At 46.7% G+C, this 13660-nt stretch overlaps 5 protein-coding genes across 5 annotated transcripts; 3 read left to right on the top strand and 2 right to left on the bottom strand.

The window, feature by feature from the left end:
* Positions 1-1689: 1689 nt before the first annotated feature.
* LOC120947830 (ras-like protein 2) lies at positions 1690-6321 on the top strand. The gene is made up of 3 exons (XM_040363594.2): positions 1690-2059; positions 3700-3787; positions 3870-6321. The coding sequence occupies exons 1-3, from the start codon at positions 1952-1954 to the stop codon at positions 4277-4279; spliced, it is 606 nt and encodes a 201-aa protein (XP_040219528.1). The 5' UTR covers positions 1690-1951; the 3' UTR covers positions 4280-6321.
* LOC120947827 (venom protease-like) lies at positions 6225-8610 on the bottom strand. Its single transcript, XM_040363591.2, has 6 exons — positions 8072-8610; positions 7600-7994; positions 7213-7532; positions 7070-7145; positions 6909-6993; positions 6225-6844 (listed from the first exon to the last, which is right to left on the bottom strand). The coding sequence occupies exons 1-6, from the start codon at positions 8133-8135 to the stop codon at positions 6408-6410; spliced, it is 1377 nt and encodes a 458-aa protein (XP_040219525.2). The 5' UTR covers positions 8136-8610; the 3' UTR covers positions 6225-6407.
* A 308-nt stretch (positions 8611-8918) lies between these two features.
* Positions 8919-10616, top strand: LOC120947828 (45 kDa calcium-binding protein). Its single transcript, XM_040363592.2, has 3 exons — positions 8919-9605; positions 9680-10355; positions 10447-10616. The coding sequence occupies exons 1-3, from the start codon at positions 9349-9351 to the stop codon at positions 10519-10521; spliced, it is 1008 nt and encodes a 335-aa protein (XP_040219526.2). The 5' UTR covers positions 8919-9348; the 3' UTR covers positions 10522-10616.
* Positions 10617-10793: 177 nt separating this feature from the next.
* On the top strand, positions 10794-12023 carry LOC120948082 (uncharacterized). Its single transcript, XM_040364062.2, has 4 exons — positions 10794-11033; positions 11105-11216; positions 11282-11495; positions 11561-12023. Exons 1-4 carry the CDS (start codon positions 10917-10919, stop codon positions 12021-12023), a joined length of 906 nt encoding a protein of 301 aa, XP_040219996.2. The 5' UTR covers positions 10794-10916.
* Positions 12021-13658, bottom strand: LOC120948081 (3-oxoacyl-[acyl-carrier-protein] synthase, mitochondrial). Its single transcript, XM_040364061.2, has one exon. It carries the CDS (start codon positions 13411-13413, stop codon positions 12034-12036), a length of 1380 nt encoding a protein of 459 aa, XP_040219995.2. The 5' UTR covers positions 13414-13658; the 3' UTR covers positions 12021-12033.
* Between the last annotated feature and the right edge of the window lie 2 nt (positions 13659-13660).

The raw sequence follows: 13660 nt of genomic DNA, 5'->3' as shown, positions 1-13660 counted from the left end.
AATCTATCCTCAATGGGTAAAAATGTATGATCTTTATTCTGCAACAGTTAAATCCGAACTGGACCAAGCGCTGGCGATCGCAAAACTTTGCTGATTATTTGAGGCAGCTATTAATGTGCGAATTGTACTCGTTACACGTTTTTGCTTCACGTTGGGTTCGTCTATTTTTTCGTCCACAAAAATACCGCCAAATGTGACCAGTACTGGCCCATGGGTGTTGGTTTGGTACTGTTTGATATGGTGAATATGGACCAAAAAAGTGTTCGGATTAAACGCAGAGGACAATCATTCGAATGATAAGCTCAGTACACGCATTCAAGGTATGTTTCCATATTAATGTTGACTAGATTCATAAAAGTCCTGAAACTCGTGGCCTAACAGGGCTAGGTACTGATCGATTCTTTATTCCTACCTGTAAATGGCTTTGCGTAAAACTTATGTAATAAAGGATATCCAACCCATTAAAGAACAGAGAGAATGTCGTCATAGTTCCAGAACGATCAAACGATGCTCTGTGAAATAGAGGATTGGATGTTTCAAACAAACCACTAACAAATGTTTGGTTTCTACAGTACAGTAAATATAACGATAGTATATTTTCGACTCGTGCGATCGTTATTTTTCAATTAATATTCAAAGTCTTCCCTTTTTAATAAAACTCAACTGCTCAACGTCGACGAACTAAATTCTTAAAGTCTGTGAAACTTGCGAAAAATTATAGATTTGAGAAGGTTTAAATGAACTTGATGAAATTAGGTAGTTTTGGTCTGATAACTATAAGGGTCGGAAAATGATGTTGCCTGTTGTTTTGGAAGAGCAAAAACAGGCTGAAGTGGGAAAATCTTCCGGAATCTTGGTACGGAAAGAAATCCGGAACCTTTTATATGTATTGAAATATCACATATTATTTTCATACATGGAGTGGAGTATGATGATCATGCATGAAACATGTTCATTTTGTTTTACTGTTGTTTGAGTTCCACCTACACCTACGCTTGTTTGATATAGCTTCGTAACCTGTTGTTACGGTTGTAACATTTAATGATTGAGTAGCTTTGATAGACTTTTTTAGAACTGGCTTTTGTAGGATTTATTGCACAGTTTAAAAATTAGTGTGTCTTCTTTGTTTAGTTGTTGTCATCAACACTCGCTGGGCTAATCCACACGAGGTCGATATCGTGCCAACTGTAACCATCAAACGGCATGGCACGCGAATGGCCTCGTCAGAACTGACACGAAATAAATACATTAATAAAATCATCGTTAAAAATTCAATACCGGCTTTCCCCGATTCCCTCAATGTCAAGATCACCCGCAAATGAAGACTGAACATAAAAAGCCACCACCGAATCAGCTGCGTTGCGATAGCGAAACATGTACGAGCAAGTAGGACGGCGAGGCGCGGATGCTAATTGGCACACACATGAAATGTATGACCCCGTGGGGAGGGGAGGTGGTGGAGTGTAATTATTTTTTTGGCCATTTAATTTTGCCCACCAACACCATTGCACTGAACTCAAAAACCCTTGCTGAACTTGAACCCTCAAAAACTCTCGCTCGAAACGTCAAAAACCGTCGTAACGACTTACAAAAACAATCGCCAGCGAGGGAAAATCGCACCGATTTGAAGCGTTGCCGAGCTCACGAAAACAGCGGTTTTTGCCTAGCGGGCGGCCGTACGTCAAACGACCGATTCGCTTTATCCGTGCACCCTCCCGAACGAACGATGCTCCACCGTATTTTGTTTCCGTTTTGTTGTTAGTAAACGCGCCGTCGGTTTTTGGTTTAATTTCGATTGTTTCACCCAGTGCACCGCGTATTCCCTTCGCCCGATCGTGTTTGCACCGCGTGTGCATGTGAGTTTGTGAAGTTCGGTGTGCACGATCGCTCCTCCTCTTCCCCCGCACTCCCGTTCGATTTCCCCGATCCGCCACGGCCAGGGTGTTCCAGAATGTCCCGTTACAACCAAACGCACGCAGGCTATGCCCAGACCTTCAAGCTGGTCGTTGTGGGTGGAGGAGGTGTTGGCAAGTCCGCTATCACCATCCAATTCATTCAGGTATTTTTAGCAGTAAGCTAAACATTGCGATATCGCACTGTTCCCACCCGCCCGCAAGCCCTTCCCCTGGGCAGCAGCTACCGTGCCAGCATCCTTGCGTAAGCTGAAGAGAAACAAGTAGCATCTGGTGCTGTTGCATTGCCAGATAAGATCCATTTCGGAACATAAGTCACGCAGAAACAGGTCGCTCGCTCGATGTGAAGTGTTTCGCTATCGCCGACTTTGCTCCCGCCGCAGGCGTCGCACTTGAGGGGCCCCAAATCAGCCACTTTCCTCAACCATCATTGTCCATCGGCTGGTGTTCCATGCGAACGAACGAACGAGCGTACGAGCACAATCTTCGCCCGCGCGTAATCTCGTTCCCTCGATGCGCGTGATCGCGCGAAAGAGATGGTGCATGCAAATACGCTGCTCGCGAACCAATCATAAGCTGTAATTCACCGCATAGGTTAGGACGACGTCATCCACCGCCGTGCGGCCGCTGCTGGGACTGTCACTTGTCCCCGTCGTTATCGCCCACATAATTTTTGTACACTTTCGTCACTCTTTGCGATCCGCTGCTGATTGCCAAGGCAAACAGAACGGGCCAGCGGCATGAATCGTTGCCATTGAGACGAAATGCCGCTTGGGTGGGTTCACGGCGTTCGAGGAGGATGAAGTTTTTTGTTTCTTCTTTTCTGTAACAGAAACATAGACGCGATCTATGCGCTCTCGATCATGTCACACCTCTGAAAGTGGCATGCGAAAATAAATAGGGAAAAACGATTCTGCTGTTCTGCTACCCCTGACCATGAATAGTGCACTGTCGTTGGAAATGGCGTTTGAAACGAAGCAGATGGTGCTGGTGTTGCGAGGATTATCGCAAAGACCAACGGATCGCGAGACCTTGTGCAGCCAAAAAAGCCATCCACAGCACACACATACACACACACACACACTCACACGTGGAACCTTGAAAGCAGATGCTAATGAATTTATTATATGTAGATAGAGGGGGTAACTCGGGAAAACCACAGCACATATGTATGCAACAAGTTGGTTCTATTCTTAGTGATGCACCCGCGACCGCTGGCCTTCGGTATTGCAGTAGAAGGGCGCGGCATTTGATTTGCTCTTAGCGGAGGATGATGGTGTCATACGAACATGGTGACATTGATCGCCCACAAGCAGAACGGAATCATAAACGAAAACATATTTCCTTTGTCCATGCGCACGAATCTTGGTAAATCTTGACCTACAATAGATCGCTGGTAACAGCGTGGTTAAGTACAACAGGCACCGTAGTACGCACAGCAGCGATGAGTAATGCAGATGAAAGTGAACGATCTGTTCTAAAAATATTTGCAATAATTGTTCATAAACGCTATAAATAGGTACGCTCACCTATCGGTGTGGCAGAACTGGCGGAACTACACGGCATGGGGTAATGGCAATGAAGTGTTGTAGGCCTGTGGGAATGCTTGTTGTTACCATGAATTATGTTTCTATCTTTTGCTAAGTGATCTCGCCTGCAGGGCAGGGCTAGATCGGGAGTATCGAAATAATTTGGAATGTAAATAAGCGTTCGCAAAAGTAAATATTAGGTCTGGCGCATATGTAAATCCCTATCTACTGTGACTTTTCTCTTCTGCTTCTTTTAGAGCTACTTTGTAACCGACTACGATCCTACAATCGAAGATTCCTACACCAAACAGTGCGTCATCGACGATGCGCCTGCTAAACTGGACAGTAAGTATCGACCGAATGCGATACAAATGTGGTTAGTGTTGTGATGCCTAATGTTTGCTTTCCTTTCACCCCTGCCCTGCAGTACTCGACACGGCCGGCCAGGAGGAGTTCAGTGCAATGCGCGAACAGTACATGCGTTCGGGCGAGGGCTTCCTGCTTGTGTTCGCCGTGACGGATCACGCGAGCTTCGACGAGATATACAAATTTCACAAGCAAATACTGCGCGTGAAGGATCGCGACGAGTTCCCGATGCTAATGGTGGGCAACAAGTCCGATCTCGATCACCAGCGCGTCGTATCGCTGGAGGAGGCGCAACAGTTGAGCCGGCAGCTGAAAATTCCCTACATCGAGTGCAGCGCGAAGCTGCGCATTAACGTCGACCAGGCGTTTCACGAGCTCGTGCGGGTGGTGCGAAAGTTTCAGCTTTCCGAGCGACCGCTGGTGGATGAGAAGGGCAAGCGAAAGAACAGGAAAAAGTGCTGCATACTGTAATGGAGTGGTTCTTACTGACAAATTCCTTCCCGTTTACAACCGCCATCACGTTTGCACTGCTCGTGCTGATCGTGCTTCCCTCCTCATCACTACTAACGAGCGGGTTCGCTCGTTCCCCAGTGCCGAAAATGCAGCTAATCTTCGTTTTGTTTCGTTTAATTACTTTTAACTACGGTGTTGTGTTCGTTTCCGTCATAATTTCGTCGTCGATCGATGTGTAAGATAGGTGTAGTACACTTAACCACACTCCCCGTAACACTCACAACACAACGCACAGCGCAAGAGCTGAAAACTCGAAAACAAACCCCCACTAATGCATGTTTTAGTATTTAAGCTAACTAAATCGAACTAAGCGCAGCCGAAATAGGATGGTTTTAAGTGCCAAAGTGCCCACAGCCTGCTGTAAGCGGGACAATAATGTATGCATTGTTTGTTACAGATGCAACTAACGCACACCTACACAGCAGACTGCCGCCCCAAATGCTCTCCCCACCCATCAGCGTTGGGTGTGGTGGCAGGCATATTCAGATCTATACTTGACTTTTATTGCTTGTCGTAAAACGTCGAAACATTTTACATTGTTAGCTCCATATCAATCGATGCCTCGATTTTGCCAAGAGCAAGACTGGTGTTGCTGGAATAGAGATAGATAGAGCGGTGGGAGAACGACATCCGACGATGTGCCATAACAGAGCAATATTCTGAAGATGATGTTATGTTTACCTAACGTCCAATGTTTTGCACAAACTAACCGTCTTTTTATGCGGTTTATAGCGTTACTCTGCAATGGGTTATGTGCCAGCTCCGTACTCAATCATTGGCACGATTGTTATGTAGACACACATTGAACAAACACGCTTTCATTCGATGTTCATGCTATTGTTTTGTAATTTATTCTTTTTTTCACTGAAAATTTATTGTGAAATTATTCGCTGCTAGACTAATTTGGGCAGCACGCAAAACAAATAATTTGCAAACAGTTTCGTTAAAATCATTCGAACTAAGTGAGTGTATTTTACAGCACTACTGCACAAGTTCCGATGAATGTTAACGGCAAAAGAAGAGAAGAAAAAAACCAACATATATCAAACGACGAATTTGACGGGGCGCTCAAAAGCGTCACGTACACACACACACATATTTAACGATATCGAAAACAAGACTTATCCGTAGTTCACTAAGTGTTACATTTTTTAATTGGGAGGAACAAACCGCCCGATCGTGCTGTGTTTGCACACCCTTCACGAAGCGAACGGCAGTTACAGCAAGCATTATATACAATCCGGATATAAAGGAAAGCAAACACAAGTTGTTAGTGTAGAACAATAATCTAATCATACGCGCGCTAGCTAATACATACAAAGTAACAGAACGGCGTTAATATTCGTTGTACAATCGGTAGTTTCGTAAACGACCGGTCCAATCGCAGATTAGTTGTCTATCGCGGTCCCAGTTGAAGCAACTGAGGGATGCACTAATCGAGGCAATGGCATACAATGATACGGCCAATTATAGGTGAAGGACGATAGCGCAACGCTTTCGTATATGCAGCCAAGAGAACAAGTGTCTATTAACCAAAATAATAACGGAACGTTAATGATTAGCTTTATTATGTGTGCTTCGACAAATGCAATCAGCTGTGGCAGCTAAAAAAGGCGTTTGGAAGAGAAAGAGGCGTACGGGGAAAGTGGTAGAACAAATCATTATTGAAACAGTCCAAGCTTAGTTTATCCACCGTACAATATGCAATACACGGGTAATGATTTCGCTAGTAATGTTTTAAACGTTATCACAACACACGCTTAGCAGGCAAGAGAACAAAACTCATGAAACACCAATTCGTTCAGTATCCGGTGCTAAATTATCGTAAATGTGAGTGTTATCGTTTCTGGTAGCAAAGCTGACCCCTTTTTCTTTGAAAAAGAATTTTAACGACCAATAGTGGTTCAGGTTAATCATATATTTTCGTTTACATTTTAACGTTGTGCATATCGTTTGTCGAAATCTTTGTTAATCAAATACATATATTTACTGGATTTTAATCTACTAATGAGAAGCAAATGGGAGGGTTTTCTTTTTTTTCTTTTCCCTGTTCACACTTCGGCACCCCGAAACATGCACACCGTTGTTACCGTTTTATCTGTCCCACTATCCAATCGACAAAGGTGACCACCCGCGTATACACACCGGGCAGTTCGGCCCGCGCACAGCCGACCCCGTACGACACGATGCCGATTTGGAAGTAGTGAAACTTCTTGTTGACAAGATACGGCAACATCAGTGGACCGCCACTGTCGCCCTGGCAGGAGTCCTTGCCACCCTCCAGAAACCCGGCACACAGCACTGCGTCGTCGAACTGCTTGGTGGAGTACAGTTTGCGTATCTTTTTGTACAGCTGGGTGCATTCTTCATTTTCCAGGATGGGAATCTGTAGCTCCTGCAGTACCTTCGCCTCGATGCCCGTCTCCTTGGTGCGACCCCAACCGGCTATGAATGGGTTGTAGCCGGTAAAGTCGGCACTGCGCACCGGTTCGATCGTGGGCAGACAAATCGGTTTGATACGGGCTTAAGCAGGAGGGAAATTATTGTCTGAAGCAGCGTTCAAGGGAACCTTTATAGTGGCACTTACCATTGAACTCGACCGTTTCGGTTAAGAATAGTATTGCAACATCCGAATGACCATCAAACGTATCGTACGATGGATGGGAAATGTACTGAAATGGGAAAGAAATAGCACCAAAACAAGTGTTTAATTACGCTCTTTACAAAATTGATCGAAATCGATCGTACCTTGTACACCGGTACATCAACGTGCGCCGACTCGGTTTGATTGTCCATATCATGCTCTCCCAACCGTACAACGGATCTGCAAGTAAGAACAATCATTTAAAGCCCTTTCATGTCGGAATAGAAACTAACGCATCCATACTTACAACGAAGACAGTATGCAATGAGCCGCCGTAAGCACGTGACGATCCGTGATAAGTGAGCCTCCGCAACGGAAGTCAACATCCCCGAACGCTTCCTCGTAACCGACCAAAGCCATCCACGGCCAGCCATTCAAGGCAGCCGGCACACCACCGACAACTCGGTTGTGCTCGACGTCGCTTACCCCGCACCCGTCCGCTGGCGTTGGCAGAACGGTCGGTTTCGCAAAGATCGGAGGATCATTCGCAAGACGCTTTTGCAGTACGATCGGTGTGGTGGAACGAATTTTCGTAGAGCGTCCCGTAGTTGTGGTCATTGGTAAGGGCTGGGGGCAGACAAAGCAATCATCAGTTCATTATTAAAATTTTGGAAAAAGAATCTTTAATCCTCACCTTAGGGGCTGTAGTGGTGGTGACAGGTTTGGTTATCGTCTCTGCCGCACAGGGTCCTGTGCTACCATCGGGCCTAACACACTCCAACCCTACGCTGGGTCGTGCCGTAGTTGGAAAAGTGGATACGATGGGACGCTCGAATATTTTTACCGTAGTAGTTCGGGCCGTTGGTGTGGCCGTCGTTATCCTCGATGGTGCTGGAGCGCTCGTTTGACCGGCGCTAGATATAGCACGCGAACAACAAACACTTCCAATTCCGAGGAAATTCTGGCATCCTCGTGGAGCCGCACCGAACAGGCTGAACGGATTAATGTTCAGCTGAAAAGCGGTCGGGCAGGAGGTAATGCTCATGCACACACCTCTCACTCCCGAGGAAGTGTAGCACGGCTGACCATCTACAAAAAAGGGAAGTAATTTGAAGATTAATCACTCGAAATGGTGTGTTTTAGGGTGTGTTCTGGGAATCAATCACCTTGAGCTGTCGCTATGTGTACGATCAACAGTAACGGGATAGGAAAAGATTTTACGAACCACATAGTTTTGGTTTAAGAATTTCGAAATGCAAGTTGCAGAGTAGCGGTCTCGCTTAAATCTCTACAACGACTGCAAAGACCGGCGTAAGCGAAACGGCGGTGTGTCCGGTACCCCAACGAAGGATAGACTGCACATACATTAACATCGCTCTATCAAGAAGACGATCAAACTCAGGTTCTCGGAAGCTGTAAGACCAGTTTTTATTCAAGATGCTTCAAATTATAGGTGTTTCCCGTTGCTGGAGGGTTCATTACCTTTGCTTTTTTGTTTGCAAACACCGATAAGTATCATCACGGAATGCTCAATCGTGAATGAGCTGAATGTTTACCGGTAGTTGTCTGTTTGCTTTGCTTTCTTGAACTTCTTAAAACGAACAATGAACGTGAGAAGGGTTTCTACAATTTAGGCATTTTTTACATTTTTGATTGTACAGTAACTTTGCTGGAATGTATAACTTTGAAAATTACCTTTTTTTGCTGGATGATTCTCAGATTACGCTATTTAGTCTTTCATGTGTAACATTTAGAATTTCTTTCAACTTTGAGAATTTAAAATATCACATTGTTTGCTCATTAAATGTTATATTCTCTTGTTAATCGATCCATTCCCGTACCATAGTGATATGTTCCCTGAGCGAAGTGTTTGCGTACTGCATACATTCAGGCGGATTGATGGAAACGCTTCCCCTGCTTCAGAAGCATTCACTCTCCGTCTCTTTTCCACTGCCACCGACCAGAAAGAGATGCATCGCTTCAACGCACATGCGAGAAAACATAAACATTTGCAGCTTTTCTGCGGACCAGCAAACAATCGGAAAAGCTCTCCTCCTTGCTAGAAGATTAGAAAACGCGGAAGTGATGTTGAGTTAAAAGGGGGTTTTCCAAACACCCAGAAGTGCAGAAGCAGCGTCGAGATTGGTTAGCGATGGATTTGATTTTAGTTAGTGTAACAACAGAACCAACGAGCAGGAAACTTGTTTTCTGTTCAAACGACGTGTAACTGCTGGCTGCTACTTTCACATTTTAACTGCTCTGTGTGTGTGTGTGTGTGTGTGTGTGTGTCTGGGGGTGGCGCAAAGGGGCGCGCTCGTATAGAGCAGAGCGAGAAGAGCAAAACAAAAAACGCAAAACGCAAAACAAAAGTAAAAGTTTTATCTTCCTCACATCGTTTCGCGTTGGAAATTGCGGTTCGTTGTACTTTCGCTGCGGAAATCCGATGGCCAAACCGGCAAAGTTCTTGCGCAATGTTCCACGCCTGTCCACGCTGTTCCCGCTGGTGCTGTACGTGCTGTTCATACTCTGTATACTAGTGTTGGCGTTTTCCTCCCGCAGCCACAGCGATGGAAAGGGTCAAAAGACGGAACAAGCGGGAAGTGGTGCATCGAGCAACGAGAGCCCGAATGGGCCCGCCCCGCTCGTTTACCGGAAGCTGGAGGAAAGTGTGGTAAAGGAGCTGACGGAAGCGTTCGCGAAGTAAGAAAAACGAAGGGTTTGGATAATTAAAATGGAGCAACAAATTGACCACAACCGATCATTTTCCTTTGCAGGGCCGACACAAATGGCGACAAGCATCTGACCGTGCAGGAGTTGGCAAAGTTCATTAACTTTAAGATACGCGAACACATCGACGAAGCGATCCGCACCAATCCGATCATGTTCGTCGAGATCGACCACAAACCGCGGGACGGTCTGGTGAGCTGGGACGAGTACCAGGGCTACTGGTTGCGCGGGCAGGGCATCCAGGGGGACAGCCATATGAAGAAGAGCGCATTCGACAAGCTGGATCGGAAGGTGAAGGAATCGATCGCACGTGACAAAGCGCACTGGATGGAGGCGGCCCGGACGGATCCGCTCAGCCTGACGCTGGACGAGTTTCTTTCCTTTCGCCATCCGGAATCGAGCACCGTCAACTTGCTCAATCTCGTCGACGACATACTGCGACAGTTTGACGTGGACGGCGATGACCATCTGACGGTGGAGGAGTTTTCCGACGTGCAAACGACCGATCTGGGCGAGGGTAAAAAGTTTATCCTTTCGCAGAACGTGCGCGAGCGGAGGGAAGAGTTCACGAAGGTGATTGACAAAAATCGGGACGGGAAAGCGGATCGGGGTGAGCTGCTGTCGTACGTTGATCCGAGACATCCGCGCTATGCAATACAGGAAGCATCGACACTGTTTACGCTGGCCGATGCAAACAAGGATAAGAAGCTGCTGATGCATGAGGTAAGGATCGGGGGGACAATCTCCACGATTTTTGTTGCTACCTGTTGTGGTTTGGATATTTCACTACGTTTCTATGTTTGCTATTTTACAGATGCTGGCCAAATCGGCAATATTCATATCGTCGAAAATGGTGCACACTGCGGAAAGTTTTCATGATGAGTTTTAAGTAATTTACCGTAAAGTGCGAGCAATCAACGTTCCTTGCTTCGGAAGTGATCGACATATCTGTGAAATAAATGTGTTGTGTTTGTTTTATTTAAATTGTGTTTTAAACGATTGGTAGTTTTAAGAATGCCTTGATTTTAAATTAAAAAATAATTTACAACGAGAAAACGTTCAAATTAAAAATGTTTAAAATCCTACCCCTTATTCGCTCCATGGAGTCCTTTCGCCCGGCCAAACAAAATTAGCTGTCAAAGTCAGCATATATATTGTTGATGACATATTGTTGATGTTTACATCGACCGGCAGAATGGAGCTCGTGGGGTCCAAAATCGCTAAATTTCCTCATTCGGTAATAAAATCCTAGCTGTACTTAACTAATGTTACTACCGCCATGCAATGGCATCGAAGCAGCTTGTACTGGATCAATTAAAATCGTTCATCGAAGAGTCTGAATGTAGAATAAACCGGATTTTGCAAAGCGTTGGTTGGAGCAAAGAAAGTGTTCTGAATTCGGTAAGTTCATCTGAACAACATGCGGAATTACAGTTTATTATAGCTCTTATTATCATCTTCCATTTTGCCAGAATGCCAGCAAAACCACCGATGAAGTCAACCAGGAGAAAAATCAATCAAACACTACCGACACATTACCGGCTTCTTTCCAACCCTCCGATAGTCGTTCATCGATTCGTTTAGGTAAAGTAGTTAAACTGCTCACCAGCTGGAATAGACACACGCGCTAATTATTGTGCTATTTTTAGATAATATTAAGCAAGCCGAAGCAATATTAGAGGAAGTGTACCGTAACCCGTCGTTTGAGTTGGGCGTCCCATTAGAAAACCTGGTGGATCGTGACCCTCCATCGAGCATTGCAGATTTGCATGTAAACTTTACACGCGAAGAACGGTTGTCAATTTGCCAGCATGTGCTTGCAAACACTACCAAACCACCGGACGTGCCAGAAATCAAAATAAGGTACGAAAGGGAAAAAGTGTGTAAAATTGTGGTTAAAAATCGATGCTTCCGTCGTTCGTTTTTAGGTTCAAGCAAGATACACACTCTGAAGAAAAGCCTACTTCGCTGCCCGAAATAGCTGCCATCGTGCGAGATGCACGGAGACGCAACCCAAAACACAGAGTGTCCCGCAATCCTTTGACTTACAGTGAGGAACTGAGAAACGTGATTCAAGTGCAGACGGACGCTTTGGCACACCATTTTCGTCAGTCTTCCCGCACTGCTGAAGTAGACGCTAGAGAAGGCAGACGAAGGGAATCAAAACATGTTCGTAAGTCTCGTTCCAAATCTCCCTTACTAGATCGTAGCGATAGAAGCAGAAAGAACGAAACGAACTACGTTCGAAGGTCTCGATCAAACTCTCCTGCACCTGGCCGTAGCTATAGGAAGCGAAATCGACACCGAAGCCGTTCCCGTGACCGTTCCATGTCAAAAGAAAGGAAACGCCATAAATTGGAAAAGAAACACAAGAAAAAGCGCGACCGATAACGTTCACCGTTTATTCGCTGTATTCTCCAATGCAGAGACATGCGTTGGTGCCACCAAAACCGAACGAGTTTTTCAACGCCACCCGCCGACGGTGCTTCCCCTCCCATGGTTCGGAGCTGTTCGCCACGTAATGCAACCCGGCCATATCGTCCGTTACGTTCTGCAGATTGACGGTGGGTGGAAGCAGACCATGCCTGCAGGCCATCACGACGAACAGCGCTTCCAAGTTGCCGGCCGCACCGAGCAAATGTCCATGGGCACCCTTCGTCGATGAAACCGCCAGCGACCGTGTGTGCTCTCCGAAAAGTGTCCTTATCGCACGGGCTTCTATCGCATCACCGATCGGGGTCGATGTGGCGTGTGCATTAACGTACCCAATATCGGCAACCGTTACGCCACCATCGGCAAGGGCTCGCTGCATCGCCAACAGCGCTCCCGTCCCATCCTCCCGCGGTGCCGTCAGATGGGACGCATCGCCAGACAATCCATACCCGAGTATCTCGCCGTAGATTGGTGCTCCTCGCCGCAGGGCATGCTGCAGCTCTTCCAGCACGAAAATGGCCGACCCCTCGCCCATCACAAAGCCATCGCGACGCTCGTCGAACGGTCGGGACGATGCCGTCGGTTCGTCGTTGAACGCCGTGCTGAGCGCTCGCAGCCGACAGAATCCGGCAATCCCGAGCGGACTGATGCAAGCTTCCGCACCGCCACACACCATCACGTCCGCATCGCCGTGCTGAATGAAGCGAAACGCATCGCCTATGGCATGGGCACCCGTAGCACAGGCGGTAGAAACGGCATGGTTCGGTCCGCGAAACCCGTACCGGATGCTGAGCTGTCCGGCCGGCATGTTGGGCAAGATGCGGGGCACAAAAAATGGGCTCACCCGGTTGTATCCCTTCTTGAGCGCTTCGTTCGTCTCGCAAATGTCCATCAGATCTACCATGCCCATACCGATGGCAACACCGGTGCGCTGGCAGGCGGTTTCATCCTCCACGCCCGGCATCCAGCTAGCCCTCGAGAGAGCCTCCTTGGCAGCGATCAACGCAAAGGCGGTAGCGCGTGCCATCGTTTTGAGCTCGGTTTTGGAGAAACACTTTTCCAGATCGATGTCGTTCGTGTCGATTGTGGCCGCTACGCGGCAGGGAAGCTTGTCGTACGTTTCTCCCACCAGTCGACCAACTTTTGACTGACCGGAGAGGATCGTTTGCCAGGCCGCTTCCACATTGCAGCCGACAGGTGATACTACACCGAGCCCCGTTACCACCACCCGGCGCCGTCCACTGTCTCTGGTGTGTTTCGAGTGTGATTGGTGAATAGTTCGCAGCACGTAGGGGAGACTTTTCCGTGCGCGCAGCAAACAGTAGCTGTGAGCGTTTGGTCCCATCATGTTACTGTACTGTTCTCGTAATCAGCCGAGTCTTTGGTATTAGAGTGAAACAACCTCCTAACGCATAGGTAACACGCAACACTATTACTATTGTGGGCGAAGATCTAAGTCAAGCGGTACACATCTACCTTCAAAAAGTATGTAGAAACTAGCTGTTTTATATTAAATTGTTTGAAAATCGTACAATATCGTGAAAATTGGAGTTTGCTGTCGTAAATGAAAATAAAAACAACGTACTGTCATTGGG

This window comes from Anopheles coluzzii, chromosome 2, assembly GCF_943734685.1.
Source record: "Anopheles coluzzii chromosome 2, AcolN3, whole genome shotgun sequence".
Taxonomy (NCBI): Eukaryota; Metazoa; Arthropoda; class Insecta; order Diptera; family Culicidae; genus Anopheles; species Anopheles coluzzii.
This window is presented reverse-complemented; position numbering and strand designations above follow the sequence as displayed.